Here is a 24,332-nt window from a genome sequence, read left to right on the forward strand (position 1 = left end):
CAATCACTGGCTTCTGACCTATTTCAGCCAGACCAGACCTTTCTTGGCATTTCTGGTGTGTCGAGGTGGGACAGGAAGTGAAGAAAAGGGCGAACCAGACAAGGGTTGAATGGCAGGAGCAGCAGGGGATTAGTGGAGGTGCGTAATGCTTCTTGTTTGACCATTTTTTCTATTTCTTTCTGAAAGCCTCCTTTAAAGGGGTTGTCCAGGTTTTTTAATCTATATATACTGTATATCTGCCCCACAGTCATCGGGACTTGTGGAGAAATCCATACTCACCTGGTCCCTGCCGCCTGGCTCCCTAGCTTCTGGGCTGTCTTCACTGGACTTCCGGTCCCCACCTGTCAACTTCCTGAACGGACAAGGTCATATGCAACGCTTCAACCAATGACTCGCCTCAGTGGTGACATGTTCCCAAGCGGCATATGACCCAGCAGTGATGTGCTGCTTGCTGAGGCCAATCATTGGCTGCAGCGAGACACATGACCCTGTCCGTGCAGGACGTTGACAAGCAAGGCTGAAAGTCCACTGAAGACAACCATGGAGCTGGGGGGAACCAGGTGAGTATCATTTTTTTAAAACTGGACAACCACTTGGAGCATCAGCAGAAGCACTCAATCTCAAATAGCATATTTTTATTAGTTTTTGAAATTCAAGCATTTTAACAAACAGTGTCAGATTTATTGCACACCTTGAGAGGGATAGGCTGAACAGCTTTTGCTAAAACCTCTGGAAATGAGCTCAAAGATAGTTTCAACTTGAAGGATTTGCCGATGCGTCTTCTTTGCATCTAGTCAAGTAGGTACCAATGTTCATAGCGTATTAACACGTTGCTTTTGTTGCGCTTGTTTGAGCTTTTTGTATACCGGGAGAATCATCATATCTCCATTCAGCATTGCAGGTTGCATTGTAATTGCATTAGTCCTGTTTTACAGTGCGGCGCGCACAATGGCAGCCTGTAACGTACTGCTGTAGTGCCTTCCGAGGATGATGAGCGGCTGATGTTATTTGCTTTTGCCTAATCAGTCACACACAGGTTTTACTCCAGAAATAATTCTGAAATGCAAATGTGATTTCTTTTATTGACTAAGGATGAGCTTAGTGGCTTCTGAAACACAGGATTTATTTACTGAGGGGCTGTAATGAGATTTTTTTTTTTACTTGAGAGTTTTCACTGATCCCTCTATAAATGCTTTTAGACTATGTGGATGGTTTATTTATTATGTATTACCAAAGTAAAGCTCATTGATTCAAGCTGGGGATTCCACTGCAGGGAACTATGTTAATGTATTATAGTAATGTAAATTCTATCCTGGAGATCTCAAGGACAACTCTGCATGGATCGATGTATGATTGCTTACACACGTCCATGCAAAACAGACACAATGGCCCACATTACTAAAGGCCCACTTACATGGGATGATGCCCAAAGTGCAGTATCCCAGATCTAGGGGTATCTGCAGTTGTGATGTTTTACTTGTATTGCGTTATGTATTCTGTATTTTTATGTATTTTCAAACGTTTTGACCATTTATTCCAGCAGGGAAGGTATGATTAGCAGGAACAGAGCTAGCCACCCTGTTCCTCCCCTCTTGGTAGGAGTGGGCTGGTCCCGCATTCTGCCAGGAGTGGGAGTTCCAGTCCAGTTAGTGAATGGAGATGAAGCACATGTCAGAGCTCCTACTCCTAGGAACCGTATCCACTTTCTCCTGTGAGACAAACATCTTCAGTATCAAGAACGTTGCTTCTGGAAAGCATCAGTGTGCCAAGACAGCAGAGTAATCAGCAAAATTTCAGCATTATAGACACTGCTGCAAGGTGAGGGACTACGGCTCAGACACCCATCACCCAAACCACCTCCAGGCCAGACTAATATCAAGCCAGTATCACAGTTGACATCTATATCCACAAGTGCCATTACATTTCCACACAAGCCACCATACCTTATCTAGTGCCAGAAACTGCACTTTGTACCTTATACTGCTGGATGTGTCACAAGTTATATTTTGCACAACAGAGGCTTTTACTTCTGGTCTGATTCTTCAAACTACTCTTTCACTGCAGCAATCCCCAGGGAGTAACAGCCTGAGGGAGTGCACCGTGACCAAATACCTCATCAGGGCCACTACGACTCTTATCCTCTGCACCAGCTCCTCAGGGCCTCGCTGCAAGAGCAATGATCATGAACTAACTTGAATGCTTCTGATCATTGCACGATCGTTCAGCTGCAGTAGAGTTGCATTTACATTAAGCAATCATACCCTCTGTATGATCATAATCCCCATACAGACCCTTCATTCGACGATGTGCCCCCGCCAAACATTGATTCTAGGTACCATATGAAAGATGCGATCACCCAATGAACAAGCATCTGCATATTCATCAGGTGATCAGCGGCACCATTATAAGGGGCTATTATCAGGAACTTGCGTTCGTAGGATCGTTCGGTAGAAGTGGTCTAATACTGCCAGGTAGTTACACCAGTCTAAATAGATGGTGTCAGTTACATATATACGTAGTTATTGGGTTGAAGAAGTCCATCAAGTTCAACCTTTTGATACTTACAAACCCCAGTTGATCCAGACGAAGGAAAAAACGCACTTCAAGTAGCAGAGACCCGATTCACCATAATATGGAAAAATTCCTTCCTGACCCCTGCTGACAATCGGACAGATCTCTAACCCCTTCTTAAAGGGATACGGTCTAGGAAGAAAGCTGCAAATCAATCAAGTGCAGGAAGGTGGGGTTGGGGGGGGGGGGGGGGGGGAGTTTGCCGCTCATGAATGGGTCCCACTGCAGCTGCTCAATAATTTGGGAAAAGTCCTGCTGAAGAAAAGTAAGTGACCCAGCGTTGAAACCAGGGTCTCTGTCACTAGATTATGCTACTTTCGCCAAAATTATTAAGCATCAAGAGAAGTTTTACAGCTTTTTAATGATGCAGTTTACGCCAAAAACTGGCTTAAACCACACAATAAGTCTGGCCTAAATAGACTGCAACTACAGAGTGAGACAATGGGCAGGGTGTGCATATGTTCAGCTTACCTCCACTGAGAACAAAAGTACTGGGCGTGCTGATCCAACATCTCCGACCCTTCTTTTCCCCCGACATTTGCCATTGAAAGAAAGTCAGGACACTGCTTATACACATTAGATGGTCGGCTAGGCGCTCCGAAAACAGGCAGATTCTGCCACGTTTATTTGATATGTATTGTCTCTCTTCCTGCTTGCTGCTTCTATGTCTATGGCAAGCAGGAAGAGAGAAGGGAGACGGCACGCGCGCACTGAACGCGCCTTCTCTTTATACAGCTGATCGGCTGGGAAATCAGACCCCTCCCCATCCTAAGGATAGATCATCAATAGTAAAAGCCCAGAGAACCCCATTTAATGCCCATTGACCAAGTGATGTCCATTGGACTTAATTCCAAATGGTAATGCTCCTAACAGAGTAGGGACACACATGCTACATGGTGGTGTCACTCTGCATACATACCAAGCTGCAATGCCTATATAGTACTAGTAGCAAAAAAAAATATTGTTTCAGAAGCTACTATAGTCACGACTCATCTCAAAGGTGGCCGTAGATCCTGAAGTGATCCAAGCAAATAATGTGATCCAGAACCCTTTATAAAAATATAAAATCACCAAGGTTTTATTTTATCCTATTAAAAAAACATATCTATCGGTATTGATTTTCAATTAAATATTCAGATTGTATGCGGTTTTCCCTTGTTTACATTGAGACACCACTATCAGATTATGTTTATAACAGCATCTTCGGTTGATGAGGGGTTTCCTTTTGGATGCTCCATATTTTTTATTTTTTGTTTTTCTGATGCCGCCTCAAAATGTGAATTATGATTGTCATACATTTCTCCATCTTGACTCATTTTGTCTCTGGGGTTAATTTAGGCGCCACCGATCTAGTTAATGTCGTGTCCAAATGTCTTGTTTCTATTAGCTCAACGTGATTTCGAACGTCTATTTTAATAATGTGTATGTCATTTTTTACAATACATTTCGACAAAGGGCTTGTGTAACGCGTCCAAAACGCGTCAACGAGGGGCGTGGCTTGCTGATGGCGGAGTAGGACGTGCAGGACTGCAGCTCTCCTTCCACTTCTGATTTTATAATCATCCAGCCAGTGAATTTATCCGAAAATACCAACCTGATGGGTCGCAGAACAACTAAGGGCTCAACTGAGGCCGACCAACAGTCCGACAAAGTGGGCATCCAAAAGTTTTTCGGATCCCAGTCTCAAACGCCGGGGCCTCCAGATTTACCCAAGATGGCCGCTGGAACGTCTCCCCCGGCGGCAAGCCAGAGCACACGCTCTTCTATGTCTGACTGCGAATCAGGCATCGTCTGCCGTGGGATGGGACCCGCGGGCTCAACTACAATCTTTACCTACAAAGGAGGATCTGGAGAACTCGGTTTCCAGATTGGAGCAGACATACCGCACGGAGATGGAGACCCTTAAGGGAAAAATCAAGCACTTGGGCCATCGAGCTGAGGCCTCTGAAAAGACGCAAGAGGCTATGCACCTGCACATAGAGGACCATCACAAGGTACTGACGGCCCACTCCCAGCATATATCTCAATTGTTGACCCACCTAGACGATATTGATAACCGCCACCGCAAAAACAACCTGCAGATAAGAGGGGTCGCTGAAACAGTTCAGACGGGGGGGTTGGAGGCCACGATCCAGAACCTGTTCGAGTCTCTGCTGCAAGGCAAGGTGCAATTTCCTATTGAGCTGGACCACGTCCACAGGGCCCTAGGGCCCCGCTCTAACGACATCTACCGACCCAGGGATATTGGAGGTTAGGGGTTCTACCATTCAGATCATGCCAGATCTATCCAGGGGGACACTCCAGCTATGTAGGGCAGTGAGGCCCTTACTTACTCTTCTGAAAGAGAAGGATATCACATACAGATGGGGATTTCCATTTCAATTGCATGCTAAGAAAGACGGAAGATCGGCAACGTTCGAGGATCCTGAGGACCTCCCTAAGTTCCTGGAGACTTTTGAAATGCCGACGATTTCTTTGCCCGACTGGCCGACCGTGCCATTGCCGAAGCCGTTGCCCACGAGGGAGCAGTGGTCTCAGGTGTCCCCTCGTTCTGCTAAACAAAGGAAGACACTGTGAAGCATGTTTCTTATGTACAATGTTTTAATAGTTCTGCTGCCTATTATGTTGAAGAAGGGCCTGGGTTAGGTCCCCTCATTGGGGCTCTTTATTGGAGGGTCCAGGTTATTCTCTCCCCCTACCGCTTGGTTGGCGGTGAGGGATGTCTCTCTTCATTGGGGGCATTAGGTGGGGGGGGGACCATCTTCGGTTAAGGCAGTCTAAAGTTGGATGGTTTCATAATCCTATGTTATAAGTAATATATCAGAAGCAGAAGTGGAGGGGAACGTTCGTTGTGTTGAGGCTTTCACTTCCCCTGGTGTAGAAGGTGGTAGTAGTGGGATCTCCCCTAGCTGCTGTTTATAATTGATATTCTATCCTAGAGGATAGATAGAAAGTGTGTCACATGCATACTGTTTTTTCCCTGTATGTCTTGTCTTCCCTTTTGTTCTTCCCTTCCCCCTCCATTCCCACTCCTGGGTATACAAAATTGGTAACTAAGATACCATAGTTAGCAATATGTCTTCTATTAAGATATGTTCATACAATGTTAATGGCTTAAATGACCCGGCCAAGAGGAACCAGATTCTATATAGCCTTCATTAACAGAAGGTTGCTATAGCCCCCCTGCAGGAGACTCACTTTAAATCGGGACATGTCCCGTCTTGCAAGAATTGGTACTTCTTGGTCTGGTCTCATAGCACATTTGATGCCTCCAAAGCTAGGGGTGTATACATAGCTGTTCACAAGTCAGTCCCTTGCATCATATTAGATAAAATGGCTGATTATTTAGGTCGTTATATCTTTCTCAAACTGTCTATTTCCTCAAAAATTTATGTTGTTGCTAATGCATATTTCCCTAATTCAGGACAGGCCTTATTCACCTCTACGGTATTTGCAGCTTTGGATGACTTTGCAGATGGCCTCCCAATCATTCTGGGTGGTGACCTTAATTTCCCTCTAGAGGCAGCTTTGGACACATTTACAGGTAGGTCCTCCTTATCTGCTGGAGTTGCCCGGGGCTTTAGGAGGCGCCTCCAGTCCCTTAGATTGGTGGACGTGTGGCGTATCCTGAATCCTAATGCTAAAGACTTCACTTACTTCTCCTCTTCTCATAATTCATACCATCGCCTTGACTATCTTTTCCTTTCCCACTCACTCCTGGATCTGCACCCTTCTGCAGGTATTGAGCCTGTCCTCTTCTCTGATCATTCTCTCACATGGGTTTCACTGAGGTTGGGCGATCCTACCCGGTCTAGAGGCTCGTGGAAGCTTAATGCCAATATCCTTAGAGACCCAGTATGTATAGCAGATATTAGATCTACTATCTCGGAATTTGTGGAGGTTCGGTGCAGAAGATGCTTCAAGTCCTACGATTAAATGGGAAGCATTAAAATGTGTGGTACGTGGTAGATTTATCTCGCATGCCTCTAGGCTTAAGAAAATGCGAACTGCGGAAATACAGACACTCCTTCAGAAAATGGCAGGCCTGGAGAGGAGACACAAAAGCTCCCTCTCTACTGTGGTTTATCAAGAGCTTTGTGACACAAGGTCGGCCCTTAGAAAACTGATAGATCAAAAGTACTTAAACGCACTGGATAAGCTCAAGAAGCTTTTTTATGGTCAGGGAAATAAAAGCGGCAGGTTATTAGCAAGAATGTTGAGGCCCAGACAGACTTCCTCCTACATTCCCACCCTTAATAGGAGAGCGGGAGGTCGCATTCACTCTACCGAGGACATCCTGAAGGAGTTTCAACTGTATTATGAGGACCTCTATAACCTTAAAGGGAAATACATAGACCTTCCTATAGACCTTAAGACTCAAAAGATCAAAGATTATATCGCCAACCTACTGGGTCCAGGTTATCATCTGCTGATAGGGACGAGTTGGAGAAGGAAATAACGCTACAGGAAGTTCAAGGGGTTATTAAAAAGTTGGAGGTTGGGAAGTGCCCTGGCCCTGATGGATTTACTCCTCGTTTCTATAGGAGATTCCTGGAGGGTATTTCCAAACCTCTCAATACAATGCGTAACTCCCTCTCGGGGGGGTGCCTCTTTTGCCCCTCAGGCCCTGACTGCCCACATCTGTGTCATCCCTAAACCGGGCAAAGACCCCCTGGCATGTAGTAACTATCGGCCGATATTACTGATTAATATCGACGTTAAGACTTACTCTAAAATTCTGGCTGATAGACTGAAAATCAATATGCCGTCCTTAATCCATGAGGACCAGGTGGGCTTTGTCCCGGGTAGGGAGGCTAGAGACAATACAATACGTTCTTTGGCTCTTATAGCTCGTGCCCAAGCATCAGCTTCCGCCCTGTGTCTGTTCTCAGTCGACGCTGAGAAAGCGTTTGATCGGGTGGACTGGGTCTTTTTGGGAGTAACCTTGGAGGCCTTTGGATTGGGCCCTCAAATGGTTATTCGTATCCTTGCTCTGTATGAGAACCCTAGAGCTCAGGTTCACATTAATGGCTCGTTATCATCTACTTTTGGGATCCATAATGGTACCAGGCAGGGGTGCCTACTTTCCCCATTGTTATATATTATGATTATGGAATTTTTGGCCTTGAGAGCTAATAATTCCATTAGGCCCCTTTCACACGAGCGAGTATTCCGCGCGGGTGCAATGCGTGAAGTGAACGCATTGCACCCGCACTGAATCCTGACCCATTCATTTCTATGGTGCTGTTCACATGAGCGGTGACTTTCACGCATCACTTGTGCGTTGCGTGAAAATCGCAGCATGCTCCTCTTTGTGCGTTTTTCACGCAACGCAGGCCCCATAGAAGTGAAGTAGGTTGCGTGAAAATCGCAAGCATCCGCAAGCAAGTGCGGATGCAGTGCGATTTTCACGCACGGTTGCTAGGAGACCATCGGGATGGAGACCCGATCATTATTATTTTCCCTTATAACATGGTCATAAGGGAAAATAATAGCATTCTGAATACAGAATGCATAGTAAAATAGCGCTGGAGGGGTTAAAAATAAATAAAAAATAATTTAACTCACCTTAATCCACTTGCTCGCGTAGTCGGCATCTCCTTCTGTCTTGATATTAACTTTGTGTAGCAACAAGGACCTTTGGTGACGTTACAGTCATCACATGATCCATCACATGATCTTTTACCATGGTGATGGATCATGTAATGACCGGAGTGACGTCACCACAGGTCCTGTTGCTACAAAAAGCTAAGGAGACAGAAGGAGATGCCGGCTACGCGAGCAAGTGGACTAAGGTGAGTTAAATTATTTTTTATTATTTTTTTAACCCCTCCAGCCCTATTTTAGTATGCATTCTGTATTCAGAATGCTATTATTTTCCCTTATAACCATGTTATAAGGGAAAATAATACAATCTACAGAACACCGATCCCAAGCCCGAACTTCTGTGAAGAAGTTTGGGTTTGGGTACCAAACACGCGCGATTTTTCTCACGCGAGTGCAAAACGCATTACAATGTTTTGCACTCGCACAGGAAAATCGTGGGTGTTCCCGCAACACACCCGCACATTTTCCCGCAACGCCCGTGTGAAAGGGGCCTTAGAGGTGTAGGGTTGGGTGAAATAGCTATTTATGCGGACGACCTCCTCATATATTGCTCAGACCCGGTTGTTGGCCTTCCCAATATTCTGAAGGAGTTTTCGACCTTCGGGGACTTGAGTAACTTTAAAGTGAACCTCCAAAAATCTGAGATACTCAACATAAACCTAACCCCTTCCACTGTACTTCTGTTACAGTCGTAATTTCCCTTTAAATGGGCGCAGGGTCATATTAAGTACCTCGGTATTGCTATCCCCTCTAAATAAAAAGACCTCTACTCTGCCAATTTTGCCCCCCTCATGGAGGAAATTAGAAAGGATTTACAGGCCTGGAAGTCAGCACCATTATCATGGTTTGGAAGGATCCATACGATCAAAATGAATATCCTGCGCAGGATTCTGTATGTTTTTAGAACTATCCCCATCTCCCTGCCATATAAATACTTTAAGGCCTTCAGGTCATTGTTCCTAGATTTCATATGGGCAGGTTCATCTCCTAGGCTGGGTATAAGTTTTTTGACTCGTCCCAAGTTGAGGGGGGGGAGTTGGGCTCCCTGACCTGCAATTGTATCATAAAGCATCTATGCTTTCATACATTCTCGACTGGTTCCACGGCGGTTTAACTAAACGGTGGATCCAGTTTGAGAAGATGGAGATTGGATGCCTAGCCTAGGACTTGTTATGGATTTCAAAATCACAGAGACCCAAAAGCCTTCCCTTTTTGACATCAGGAATATTACAATTCTGGGATAAAAGTGCGACACCTCTGGGTATCACAACTCTTCCGGGGCCCATGACACCTATGTTTGATAATCCAGATTTCCCCCCTGGGGTGGAGCAACAGGCGTTATTGGGCCTGCGGAGGGAAGATGGCGCGAGGGCATATCAGTTCCTGAAGAGGGGGGCGATACGTCCTTTAGACTCATTCCCGGATGGCGGGGGTAGAGGGGCTTGGTATCTATATACCAGTATTAAAACTTTCTTGCTGTCCCTGGGACCCTTATCGACTATATCCAGAGATCTTACCCCCTTTCAATATTTGTGTCTTCAATCTACTCCACCTACTCATCTTGTGTCTTTGGTCTATGGGCTGCTCCAGGAGAGGGGAGGCTCCCTATACTCCTTACCATATGTGTCGGCCTGGGAGAGAGAGTTGGGTAGGTCCTTCTCTTCAGAGCAGTGGTTGAAAGCATTTACCCTATCGCATAAGGCGTCCATTAGCTGCAATATACAGGAGAAAAATTTCAAGATCGTGTCCAAGTGGTACAGAACCCCAAAACTTCTCCACTCTTTTTATCCCAATTGCTCGGATGTCTGTTGGCGCTGCAACAATGAGATAGGCTCAATGTCCCATATTTGGTGGCAGAGTTCCAGGTTAACCTCCTTTTGGGAGACTTTATATGATTTATATAAACAAGTTTGTGGTCGCTCGGAAAGGTGAACCCTTGAAGGGGCTATACTTTTTATGCTCCCGGGATCCATCTCCGCTCTGAAGAGAGGACTTTTAAGATTTTTTTTGCAGGCCGCACGCTTGGTCATATCTAGATATTGGAAATCCCAATCTACACCACATATTAGGGATTGGTTGCACACTTTTGAACAAATACGTAGAATGGAGGAGTTGTCAGCAGAGGATGGGGGAACAGATGAGAAGTATATCAAAATCTGGACTCCTTGGATCCTATTTAAAGGCTCCCAGGCATTCCCAAATTGGCTAGAAAGTGTCTAGTATTATAAAGAATCAGTATACCCTAACTATAGTCCCTCCCCATCTTCCCTCCCCCTTTTCTTCCCGTCCCGCTTGGTTATGTAGTTGGTCATCTATTTGTAATCATTTCATGATCAGTTATGGTACGTGTTTTTCACAAAATTTGGTAATATACAAAATATTCTGAAATGAATATGTGTCTGAAAACTCTACTTGATTGTGATTGGACTGTGTCCTTTACTCATGTCAATAAAAGTATTTGAACAACAAAACGCTCTGTGCTTTGTACCCTGTCATCAATAAAGTTTTATAATTGTAACTGCGCTGGATTACATTTAGTTTTTTGTGGCTGGAACTCCGTCTCACTGTGTCATGCCCGGTCCTGCAGGAGAGGCCGCTGGTATACAGAGCCGGTCAAGGTTAAAAAACCTATGGTACTGCTATTAAAAAAAGGTTTGAAATGAATAAGCTGCTTCCATGGATCAGTTTTTTTTGGGGGGGGATTTTATAGCTTTACATTTTTTTAACGGGTATCGGATGACGTAATGGTTCTTCCTGTGCTAATCCGTTCAGAGATAGGAAAAAGCCATCGGACACAGGTGCGCTGTGACTGAGGTCTTCTGTCGGGGCAGAAGTACAGTATGGTATGATTTTGACAGTTTTACTGAATTCTGCATACTTTTTTCTGTCATGGAGCTGGACAGTCCGGCTCTAAAGGCAAGAGGCCATTTTGTGCTTGCGGTTTGCAGTTTACTGATAGGGTTAACCTATGACCAATTTGTGAACTTGAATGTACCGTTCAGCTAGCGAATTCGACCTCTAACGCTACTTTCTGCAAACCTTACGTGCGGCATTTCAATCAGAGGACGGCCACATTCTGAAGTGTTGACAAGTGCAAGGGGATTGACATGATAACTTCTAATGCACTTCACCGATCCCTTCCGCCGACACTGGCGCTGACAGTGGAATTGCTCTGGTCTGATAAGGGTAATTCACTTATCTGTTCATTCCAGCGCTATAGTGTCTGAGCGTGTCACTGATGAAGAGCGACACATTTTCTTGCTTGAAAATCCTTGGCTTCCCAAATTGCTTGTGTGGCCTGCTTAGAAGGAGGCCGAGTTAAAAAAAAAAAGGCAGGGTGGTGAAATAAAGTGTGGAGGGTGATGAAGGCAGCTTTAAGTAGAGATTACTTGGGCAGCCATATTTCTGGGCACCCTGTCAATCAGAGCTGTAGCTTGAGGCAGGACTGCAGAATAATACATACATAGCGGTGCTATATCACAAACATAAATAGTACTGTTATACCATACAAAAGTGCTGCTATACTGCACAAACATATACCGTAGTATTGCTATATGATACAGACATGCTGAACATACACATATTATATACATATATACACAATACACACACTACTCCTTTTTCCTATCTCTACCTGACTGTGACGCCAACCTCACTATGCCCCTGTTGAAATACTCCAGTCCAATAATACATACCTCGTACATATCAGTGTTATATCACAAATATAAGTAGTACTATTATACACTATTATATCGTGCAGCTATACCAAACATACATAGTACCGCTATATCGCACACATCTATAGTACAGCTATATGATACACACATTACATACATATGCAGTATACCCAAAAGACACACATATAGTATATATACAGTATATACATACATAAAACATACACATGCATACATTACACTTACAGACATACACATTACATAAACATTATACAGAGAGAAGAAGGAAGGGGGAGGCAGGACTTCCAGAGACCCCTCTGCCTGGGGCAAGTGCCCCTAACCTAATTACACCCCAGTTGTCAGTAAACCCAGAAAAATCTCTTCATTCACGCTCTCCTTGTAGTGTCACTTTACTCCAGGAGTCAATTCTAATTATCTAAAAGAACTTCCATACTTGCAGAAGACTAAAAGCAAAGCTGTGAACTCAAATATCCTTTAAAGGGGCTGAAACAGAAAACCGATATACGAAATATTAGGAGATAGATCGACAGACAAAAAACGGTTTGGTTACATGGAGCTGACTTGCTAAAAGTAATTCAGCTGTCTATTGGTGTTGGAGATAATGCTGGGACTTCTTGCTGTGATAGTAGGAAAGAGCTGCCTCATTGACAGTCTGAATGTAATTAACTTGTCTGTCTGTGCACCAGCAACATGCCTTCCCCCACCCAACCAGAAACCCACAATGGGAGCTGCAGAGATGCCAGGTGGTACATGCATACGCCTGTCCATAAATCAAAACCTGAGGCACAATAGTTAAAGGGGGAATCCCATTATTAATGTAAAAAATGAAATCAGACATCATATAGTACATGAAAATCTCTTCCTAACCAACTTAAAACTAGCCCTGTACCTCACATGGATCCAGAGATCTCCTCTTTCATTGCTCCAATTGTTCTGCTAGATTTATTTCAAGGGGGCATGCACAGGGAAGGGGGGGGGGGGGGGACTGAGCATGTGCTTCCATTTCAGTGAGTAGGATAAAGAAATTAGAAAAACAAACAAACAGCAGGTGGCGCTATGCAGATAGATTTCAGTGAATAGCTCACTGGTTATACTAAATTTTTAATTACATGCAATTAAAAAAAGTATTCAGATCCAGGGGCTCGTTTGAAAAATGTAGAATATTTTTTGTGGGACAACCCTTTAAGGTAGCTTTTTATTGGCCTCTGTGCAAGTTATAATGGATTATGAGAGTATGCTGTGTTCCACAATATCTCTTAATAGTATTCATACTTCTGATACTTGATCCAGCCTAGTCTGACTGTGGTTCTGATCGATTCTGATCTGACCTCCATGACCAACCTCGGCTAGTTGGAGTATGTCTGCTTTACTCCAGGTACCACCGTTCATTGACCTTTATTTAGTACGTTTCAGCATAGACTTTCAGTAGTCATTGTCCCTACCGAACATATCCTTTTATGACCCAATGTTGTGAGGCCAGCATCGCGGGTGACGCTAGGGAGGCTCGTCCCCGTCTGCCATTGGCTACTCCCTCCCCCGACACCGGATGTTTTCATCCGCGCACGGGGAGAAGCTGCAGCGGCGGTGCAGGGACCAGGAGCGGTGCAGGGAGCGGGGTAAGTATGTTCACTGTGAGGGGCCCGGCATATGGGGGAGCTTTTTATAGTCTAGGAAACCCCTTTAAGGGATCTAACTTTGTGTAGGTCCCTCCCTCTTGTGCTGCCAAAAACAGCTCTACACCTTTCAGCCTGGACTCTATAAGACCTATCAAAGTGTCCCGTGGTATATGGCCCCAAGACGTCAGCTGCACATCCTTTATAGGGGTTGGCTGGGATCGGCATGTTGGTTAGCCTATTCTTAGGATAAGCCATCAATATCAGATTGGTGGAGGTCCAACTGCCGGCATCCCCACCAATCGGCTGTTTTTGTAAGCACCGTGGTCTCTTCAATATTTTCCGTCAACCTAAACGCTGTTCAAGGGAATGGGACGAAGCTATAATGGGACAATACCCTGGACCCCCACTACTAAGTAGCCAACGTGCAGGTAGAAGGACTGCAGTAAACATTGAAGAGACTGCAAGAGTCTGTAAGAGTCCATACATTTGCTGTGACCCCCCCTTCAAACAGCCGATCGGTGGGGTGCAGAGAGATTTAAGTCCCTTTAAGTCCTGTAAGTTGAAGAGTGGATGGGACAGAATTTTTTTTGCATTGAATCCCACAGAATCTCCATCAAATAAAAATATGAGGAATTTTGTTTTTGACGTGTTTATGTTTGTCATGAGCCTTGGGCACTGCCACCCTTTCACCATTTGTCCCTCCTTTGACCACTTTTGGTAGGTTCTGACCACTTTATACCCGGAACACACAAAACACCTGCCCTTTTAGAGATGTTCTGACGCACAAAGTTGCTCAGATCCTTTCACTTGCCCACTTCTCCTGCTTCCAACTTCAAGAACTGACTATTCACTTGATTCCTAATGTGTCCCACCCCATGACATGTTATGGCTGATCAGTTTATTCACTTAAAGGGGTTGTCTAACTTCAGCAAATGGCATTTATCATGTAGAGAAAGTTAATACAAGACATTTACTGTACTAGTGTATTGTGATTGTCCACATTACTGTACCTCCTTTGCAGGCTTGATTTATTTTTTAACCCTTAGGTTAAAAACCCGGAGGTTTTTTAGTTTTTAGTTTTTTTTGTGCATTGAATTCAATTACCGGCATCCTCATTAGTCGCAGAGGATGCCGGTAAGAAGCCCGGAAGCGCACTTGATAACGGCATCTAAAGGCTTTAATTAACGCATTTGGCATTACTATCGGTCGCAGTCATTAGCTACTCGTCTCTGCTGCTGTGAAACAGAGGATACCCGCCGGTCATGACGCCCACTGCACGAGCAAGTTGGCGCCACGTTTGCACTTCACTCCAGTGCCGTACATGTACGGCGCTGGTAGCAAAGGTTAAACTGCTCATATCCATGGTTATGACCACTCTGAAATCTATAGGAATGTGCACACTATAGGCAAAAGAGCCGGCCAATGCACACTCCCGTGGTCTCTGCCACCAGAGAAGCCAGTGCATTTTCACTACAGGGTGCAAGCACGACCACTGCTGCTGGATTGCAGGGTGGTCATAACCCCTGGATACAAACAGTGTATAATGTGATGGAATAATTAATCCAGCCAACAAGGGAAGCAATATGGACAATCTTAATACACAAGTAAGTGCCTTGTAGTAACTTTCTCTACATGATAAATGCCATTTGATGCCATGAGACAACCCCTTTAATAGAGTCTCAAGTTTCCAATTTTTTATTTTATAAAGGCTTACCAACTAGCATTTGCTTGTTCCATCCTTGTGCTGTATATTACTTACCGAGAGGCTGTAGGCAGGCTCTAATACTACGGGGACTGCTAGCTTTCCTTGGAGATTCAGCTTTGTCAGGTAAAACACCTTTTCTCCGACAATCCTTTCTTTTTTCATACGCCGTACAAGGTAAAGTCTGAACCTCACCGCGTAATTTGCAATCATCTCCGATTCTATGTGGTTAAACATGAAGGTCTCCGTGAACATCGGGCAAGGTCCCTTCTGGATGGCCGTTTTGGCTCTCTGCTTTTTCATGGGTAACAAAACAAGATGGACCTGCCAGGAATTACTATTCCCAGTCCTGTTGTGTGTGGGCAGGTCGGTGACAGCTGTCACTGTGACAAGTAGTTTCTGCTCTTGTGAATCATAGTCAAAAGTTACATCCAATGTGCCGTATTTAGCTACTGGCTCTGGATCAAAAGACTTAGGAAGCTGTGAAGATGATCCTCTGGCTGACAAATCCTATGGAGAAAAAAAAATAGGAGTATGCATGTATTTATTGCAATTACGTTCAGATCTTTAAAAAAAAAAAAAAAATATATATATATATATATATATATATATATAATTTCTATATCTATAAATTTCAAGTATTATAGCTCAAAAAAACACGAACACGTTCAAGATAACAATGACCAGATAACAAGACTTAAAAATAAACCTTCGGGAAATTCACAGAATATATTATAGCTTTTTCCCCGAGCTAAGAACTTGTCAAAATTGACTGTTAAGTATACCCCGAATTAGTGTTATAGCCTCGGGACGTTTTACTTCACTTGGGAATTTGCAGAGGAGATACAGATTGGCACTCGGCAGAGTCAATGGAAAAATTATTTATTAAATGACTGGGTGTGAACGAATGCACTAGGTCTGTAACGGTATAGAATCACCGCATTCCTGCAAATTGTGTAATGGTATAGAATCACCGCATTCCTGCAAATTGAAGGTTTTGCACCTTCAACACGATCCGACAATTGTTGCATAGTGGGAATTGGGAGAAACTGTAAATTATTTACCATAAAGGCTATGGACACCTTCTGAGCCTTTTTTTTCCATTGATTTACAGGTATTTTAGATTAAAAAATATTTGTGTAATACATTTTTACCGAAATGTTTGCTTGGTTTGGCTTCTGAGGCTTCAATGTTTCCAAGTACATAGCAAGTTCCAGGATGCTCTCCACAGTGATACCCGTCAGGGTGGCTCAGTCTCCAGTCCCTCTCTTTCCTCTCCTGAATGATCTTCCATGCTGATTTATGACCACATCAAAATTTCAATTTTGATGTGATCATAAATTAGCTTAGAAGATCAAACCGCTTGATGAATTTATCACAGAACAGAAATCTGAAGTTTGGTACTATGAAATTGTACAGCACACCCTTTTCTTTTCCAGCCAATGGCCGGCTACCCTGGGATACTTAGCGGGGTTATGCAGATATTGAAGATCTATCCTCAGGATAGGTCATCAATATTAGATCGGCAGGGTTCAACACCAGAGACCTCCGACTATCAGCTGTTAGAAGAGGCTGGGCACTCCACAAACCTCTTTCTAGGCCACCGTCACCATACATTGGTCACATGGTCTAGTTGCAGATCAGGCTCATTTAAGTCAATGGTGAGGTACAATACCAAGCACAGCCACTACACAAGTTACGGCGCTGTGCTTGGCAACCAGCTCCGGTAAGCACCACAGCTTCCCGAAACAGCTGATCGTTGGAGGTGCCAGAAGTCGGACCCCCGCCGATGTGATATTGATGACCTATAGGATAGGTCATCAATATCTTTATCCGGATAACCCCTTTAAGGCACCTTCCTCTATGGGAAGAGGTCCGAGCAATAAGTTCCAGTCTGCTAGTATCCTGCAATGGTGTGCTGTTCTGTGTACTAACTTCTGCCATGCTTCACTGTGTTTAGGCTGCATATCGAGCATATACACAGTAAAGCAAGCATACTGTCCACGGCATCATCGGTGCAGTGTATATGAGCCCAGTACTACAAGAAAAGGGTCCTGGAACCATCATCTAGTCATTTCTGGATGGGTTTGCTGTTGGCAGGCTTGGGGTCCTAAATGCTAGCTGCATATCGGCATGCTGGTGGTTTAGTGACGCCATATGAGGTAACAGGTACCCTTTAGTACAGCTGAACACGAGGAGAAAATGGATACGTCAAATGTGATTGACCTACTTGATCGGACGTTGCAGGTCTTTGGGTCAACAATTAATGTCTATGGACAGATTAAAGGGGTTGTCCAGTCAAAAGTGCAGCGTTTAGAGACGCAGCAAGTCATCCCATTTTATGAGGTAGATGGGGCGCCTTGCTGAAACAGTAAACGCCGCACTCTTCTGGTCATGTGACTGTCAGGGACAACAAGGGTCAGAGCCAGAACTGATAATATAGTCTGATGGGTAAAAGTTTTCTTTTTAGTTGGACAACCCCTTTAAGGGGGTTTTCCAACACTTTTTAACTGATGACTTATAATTAGCATTTCATCAGTGGGGGTCCTACACCCAGGAACCTTCTGATTAGGTGTCTGTGAAGGCACTGGTGCACTTCTTGCAGCTTACCCTAGGCCAGTGATGTCAGGTTCATCAGTCACATGGCTTAGACACAGCCTAGCCCCAATAAATAAATGGGGCTGAGATGCGATACCAAACAAAGCCACTATACAATATGCGACTCTATGCTTGATGAGTACAGAGAAGGCCACGGCACTCACAGGAGACCGATGCCTTCTCAAACATCTGATCGGCGGGGGTCCGGGTGTCAGACCCTCACTGATCAGATACTGATGACTTATCCTGGTCATCAGTTAGAAAGAGTCGGAAAAACCCTTTAAGTCTTCACGACTTCTTTACTATACGCTTTCTTGGTTCTCCACTTTACACCCTGGTTGGTGTTCACATTATATTTACTTTAATAACATCAGAGATTAATTTAGCTTCTAATCTGGTCAGTATTGACAGACTGAAGGAATCGTTAATTAGCACAATTTGTGCTTGGAAACACCTTTTGACATTTACCAAACGGAGCTCAGGGGAGCGAATACACATAAAAGCCTTGATTAAAACGTATTTAAATATTCCGACCGGTGGAGCCCAAAATGTGAGACAGCAATTATTATTTGGCTCATATTTGACATTTTTATTAATAAACTCCTCTGCCATTTCTTCTGAGGACTTTAGATTAGTAGTAGTACTGTTTGGTGCTACAGCTCTGCCTTGAAGGTTATAGCCAACAACTTCTTACTGTGAGGTGATATTTGATATAAAAACTCCATGATTTCCAGGGTCCACCTCTCGGGACTGCCATCTATTAGCCAGAGCTGAGAACACAACGAGTGATTCTCTCTGGAGGACCCGACACATCTGTGCCATTAATTCCAAAGGCAAATGTGTAATGCTTAATTTCCCCTGTGGAGGCACTGCAGGGGAACTGAGCACTTGCTGCCAGGTTCACCCACAGAATAGAGCTGACTGCAGAGGATGTCAGGAGTGGAACAGCAGTAGGACCATTTATTCTTGGAGGGAGAATTTATCAAAAAAGGCCTAATGAGGGTGGAGAATCCTTTTAAAAATCTATTCCAGAAGACACCACAGATTGCAGCCACACATGCAGCGTTTCTACTGAATTTACTTTTTTTTTTCCTGTCCTCCGAAGGTTCCATATAAATGAGCATAGCCATACAGATCTACAAACCGTTTATGCTGAAGAGGTTCTGGTGGATCAGCAAATAAATGGAGGGCCTTAGTTTGGGATCCACATATATTTTTTTCTTATGGTCTGCGGCCTAAATTTGGGGTGTGGTCTGGAGTTTAAATTCATTTAGAGGGTCGGGATTGTTTTTGGGGTGTGGTCTGGGGCTGAATTTATTTTTAGGTCTGGACCATGGTCTGAATTTATTTAGAGGTCTGGTCTGAGGTCTGGATTAATTTGGGCATCTATACTTGGGGTCTGAACTAATTTGGGGTCTTGTCTGGGGTCTGAATTGATTTTGTTGCCTGGTCTGTGGTCTGGAATATTTAGTTTTTGCTTTGATTTGGTGTCTAAATTAATTTAGGATTGGAGAGGACTTTGGTCTTTGGGTAATTTCCCACACCATTGTTTGCTAATGTTCTAGGGCTGTGAAAAAGTGATCCATGCAAAGGTTCTTACCATCTATTAAAATAAGGGAAGCCTCCAACCAGAGTTTGGCACCATCTTTCCATGGATAGTAGACATCATAGATGCCACATGGTCCAACTTTATGGTATAAACGCATCTACCTGACTCCTTATCAGTAGTAAAACCATATAGCAACATTATGATCTACGTACCACTTGATATACTCTGCATGAAAGCTGAATGTCTGAACCTATGAAATCTGCAATGATCAAGTTATTCTGGTTCCTGTCTGTATATCTATAAAAATGGATAACGGCAGGATTTCTATTCTACACTACTATAGCTGTCTACTGAAAACAATGGGCACCTATTGATTTCCAATAGTGACTGAGAAGTTCACCAGATATAAGCTGATCACTGAGTTTACCAGCAAAACGACACCCATAGTCACCTGCTAAAAGCAATGTGAGATTATAAGACTAGCCAGAAGAAGCTTCCTCATAAGTAAGTGTTAAGATATCATGGTGTGGTGGGTTGCTACTACAGCTTCATGTATGACATACCTCTGGGCTCAGGACGGCAGTGCTATCGCTGGGAACATCTTCTTCGTAGCCTTTGTTCTGGAAGCTCTCTACTTCATGCCCTGTACTCCCCTCACTGGGGCACTTAGTATAAGAGTATCTGGGACTATTGCTACAATGGGATAGTTGACATTTACTATCCCCTATTTCTGAAGGAGTACAGGAGAGGTGAGGAGATCCAGAGTCATCCTGGTAAGGTGGAGGCTGCAGCTCATCAAGTGGCGGTGTCCTCCTCATTCTTTGGATGCTGTTAGCTATAAATAAGAAGATCCATTAGTTCTGTAATAGTTGATAATCTCCTGATTTGTTAAACCACATTTGTTAAACCACGACCACATGTGATGGAAAAAATCCAGATTTCTTTTTGTTTTATTATCTAGACAGATTTGCTGCTGATTTTAACCTATGCACAGTGAAAATATGCAGAAAGAACTAACATGCTGTGGATTTCAAATCTGAACCACAAGTCAAATCCACAGTGTATCTGATATATGGGGACATATCTTGTAAACCCTCCGGCAGGGAGCAGGTGATAAAGACACACAGCTCTGTATAAATAGTTACCTTATAATCCAATATTTCTCAACAGTCCCAATTTTCATGGGACTGTACAGCAAAAGTGGTGAAGCCTGTGCTCATTTTAAGGAACTTTTCTATGTTGTTTTGTGGGTGGTCTCATAAGATGAGGTACAGGCTAAAATGTTCCTTGATTTAAATGGTCACTAACTTTTCACACAACTTTGCATGGATCAATTGTACAGAGACCACAAGAATCTTTGTAATATGTCCTATGAGTGAGAAATGTATAGTTCTCAAGTTATCAGCTGTTTTCCTCCAGGAAGGAGAAACTCATGAAAGGATCATATTACACACACCAATACAAGTCTATGTAGAGAGGAGGGGTAAGGAGTGAGCAGAAGCAGAGTGAGACAGAGTGCCAAGAGAGATACCAAAGGGACTGCTGAAGCTAAATAGGAAGTTTATACTCAGCACAAGTGCTTTATTCACAACCATACAGGTCAGTACTTCTCTGCAATGTTAGCCATGATCCTGGGGCTTCTTCTGAGTGAGTAAGAGAAGGTTAGGAAGCAGATTCTCCTCTACTTTCTGTGTGCAGTGGATGGCAGTTAGTCTCCGCCAACCATGTCTGAGAGAACTGCAAACCAGACATTAAGCATGTACAGGGGAAACATGCTGAAAAATGCCAGATACGAGTCAGACAGTACTCAGAGTGTTATTCCTCATGTACACACATTGTACTTTTAACTAATGCAGAGTTTTTTAAAAGCTTAGGAAGGCTTTAAGAATCAAATGTTGTCAGAGGGGTTATCTTCTAATAGAAAAAAACATAGCTATTTTAATCTATAAATAGCAAACACCTGTATTGCAGTTCAGCTACATTCACTTCTATGGAGCTAAGCTGCAATACTAAACTTAGCCAATGGACAGGTGTGGTGCTGTCGATAGAAGCATGCAGGCATGTTTTTCTAATCCTGGACAACCCCCTTAAAAGCTATAGACACCTTTGCACAGATTTTTTTAATTGCACATTTTCTTCCTTTCTAAATCGTTTTCATTAAAGATTTTGCTTCTGCAGACTGTGTGTAAGTCCTTCACCTAGCTGCTGGCGCTGCTGCTTCTGACAAAAATCTCTCTTAGCTCTTATTCTGTTTCTGATGGCTCTATCTGCTCTCCTTCTTCCTTCGATTCGCATAAAAGTTCGTTCCAATAGGGTACGGAGCTGTTCGGTACACTTGGAACTGAACCCGAGTTCAGGAAATGTTTTTTTTACAGTACAAATTAATTTATGAAGTTATTAACCGAAGTCTCGCGAGACTTCGCAAAGCAATAACTTCGGCTCATCGGAGCCAATACATTCTAATACTGTACGGAGCTTCTGCTCCGTACAGTATTGGAACAAACTTTTATGCAAACTGACTTCGGATGTTTCGTCCGAAGTCGATTCGCTCATCCCTATTTACAATGGAAGGCAGTGCTGCTGTTTGTGCAGCCAGTGTCTTAAAGCTGTAAATATTCCATTTCCCTTCTTGCGCGGTGTCCGGACAGATGATGCTGGAATCCATGGCGGGTGTCCACTCGTAGTTTAGCTACATTCTGTGGGGCTAAACCATGAGCAGGTCTGCGGCATTCAGTCAGAAACCATGGTGTCTTCTGAGGCGGAATACACAGCAAATTTTGACAGTATGAAAATCCGCCATGTGTACAGTCCCTTAGGCTGCGTTCACATCACATTTTTGTCCCAAGTTTAACATATATGTGGGGGGGGGGGAAGGAAGCAGGATATTTTTCCATCCTGCAGAGTACAGTAAAGAAAAACATACAGTATGTGTTTTCTTCTACAATGGAACTCTATAATGACGGATGCCCCTGTGTGGCATCCACCAGAGACATCGATTTAATATATATGTACGTTATGTGTATAAAACCTGATGTGAACAGAGCCTAACATATACCAGTAATTTTTAGTTCAGTATTTTCCGAGGAAACACAAGATTTGTGATTGACACTGTGATTGTCTCGCTAAGTAAATACAATGGTTGTGACTCACTGGGATGAGCTCCATTATGTGTCCCCATGGAGCACAGGCACCACTCTTAGCGTAGGTAGAGTGATGCTAAGAGGGGCATCATTATTTCCGATAAACAACGAGAAAAGAAAAAAAAAAATCTTTGGGTTCCATAATATGCAGAAAAATGAAATATTTAATCCAGGTATTTATACAGGAAAGAGAAACTACAAGACTCCATGCATCTATAGAATTGAGCACTAACCACGATATGTGTCGCAAATGCTCCTTGAGAAACCAGAATTCCCTGTTCAGACCAGTGGTGCCCAACTGGTAGCCCAGTGGCCAACAAGGACAATATATATGGTACAGCTGTCTACCCCAAGATATGCAAATGAGCTCTTAAAAAGCTCTGCCTATGATGCCACCAGATGTAAGGTAGCTATCCTATAAGTCAATGTTCAACCTCTTAAGAGGCCTTAAGACATGACTTGGATAACAAATAAGCTGGCATCTCATCAGTGCAGAGCACAGAGTACTGGCTTAACTTTGTGAGAGGCCTAGGTCAGAATTCGAGGAATAATATATCTTTTTATGGAGAGAGCCTAAACAGCATGAGGAGTCTTACAGGCCATGGAATGCTCCTCTGGAGTTTTGGGAAGAAGGTATGCACTAATGAGGGGCAATCATCCCGAAACAGCTGTCTGCAGATGAGATGCTGGTTTAATTATTATCTAAGTCATGTCTCAAGGACTCTTAAAAGGTTAAACATACACTTATAGGATAGCTGCCTTACATAGGATAGCTCACCTTGCATTAGCATAACTTATTTGCATAACTTCTTCCTAGAATTCCAGAGGAGCATTGCCTGGCATATAAGCCTCCTCACACCATTTAAGGTGCTCTCCATCATGAGATATTGTATGCCCAATACCCCAAGATAGTAACCAGGCCCTTATTCACTAAGGAAGAACAGAGGGGTTCCTGTATCTTTTTCCATGTTATGGAGGCACTGTGGTATCTTCAAAAGTTGCATTCTGTGTATGTTTACGCAAAATTATGCATTTAGTAAGTACAGTAAAATACATATAGATACCAGTAAACGCCTGGACTATGATGTCATACATTGTCATTAGAAAAGTTATAGTCATCCCCCCTCTACTACAAACCACTGAAGATCAGAAGATCTCAAATCTATTCTACGAAAGCTTGTTGTTCCAAACTTTCAATCCTGTATCTGTATCTTAATCTTGGTGACACCCCTGGCACCTAGAACCTAGGGTCCTATGACTTGCATTCCCATTCTTTAAGCAGATCACTGCACACCTAGAAATCTGGCATCCTCCTTTATTCCCAGTAGGTCACTATGTCAGGGGTGGCCAACCCGCAGCTCTTGAGGTGTATGTGGCTCTTTACCTCTTCAAAAGCGTCTTTAGCGGTGGAGCTGGGAAGCAGCTGCGAAACCTAGTATCAGTTAGAGAACATGACACGCGCCGCTCTCAGCGCGTGCCATTTTCTCTTCACTAGCACAGTGGAGAAGGAGAGAGTCCCTCCCTCCTTCTCCACTGTGACGCGGCTGCCGCTGCCACCAGTGGGGAGATAGCAGGGAGGAGAAGGGGAGGGGCTGTGGCCACCGCGCCACCAATGAATGTAATTTACATATTAATTCAAGTATAGGAGGCAGTGGGTTCCGGCGGCGGTATCACATACCCGGCATCCGGCCTTAATGACAGGGCATGCGATCCGCCGAACCACGGAAATTAACCGATCGGAGCCCCAGCAGTGTCATTGCAGGGCTCCGATCTGTTACCATGGCAGCCAGGATGCTAATGAAGCCCTGGCTGCCCTGGTAAGCTCCCTGCTGCCGTGTGTACTATGCACAGGGC

At 43.8% G+C, this 24,332-nt stretch overlaps 1 protein-coding gene across 1 annotated transcript in view; it reads right to left on the reverse strand.

Annotated features, from left to right (window-relative positions):
- The window catches only part of SYT14 (synaptotagmin 14), a 78,407-nt gene that overhangs the window by 16,781 nt on the left and 37,294 nt on the right, over positions 1-24,332 (reverse strand). The window contains exons 3-4 of the mRNA XM_044285654.1: positions 19,902-20,173; positions 15,249-15,701 (exon numbers count right to left, since the gene is read on the reverse strand). Of these exons, the coding sequence (XP_044141589.1) occupies positions 15,249-15,701; positions 19,902-20,173 (725 nt within the window). The remainder of the gene's footprint in view (positions 1-15,248; positions 15,702-19,901; positions 20,174-24,332) is intronic.

The sequence above is a fragment of the Bufo gargarizans genome, chromosome 3 (genome assembly GCF_014858855.1).
Source record: "Bufo gargarizans isolate SCDJY-AF-19 chromosome 3, ASM1485885v1, whole genome shotgun sequence".
NCBI classification, from domain to species: Eukaryota; Metazoa; Chordata; class Amphibia; order Anura; family Bufonidae; genus Bufo; species Bufo gargarizans.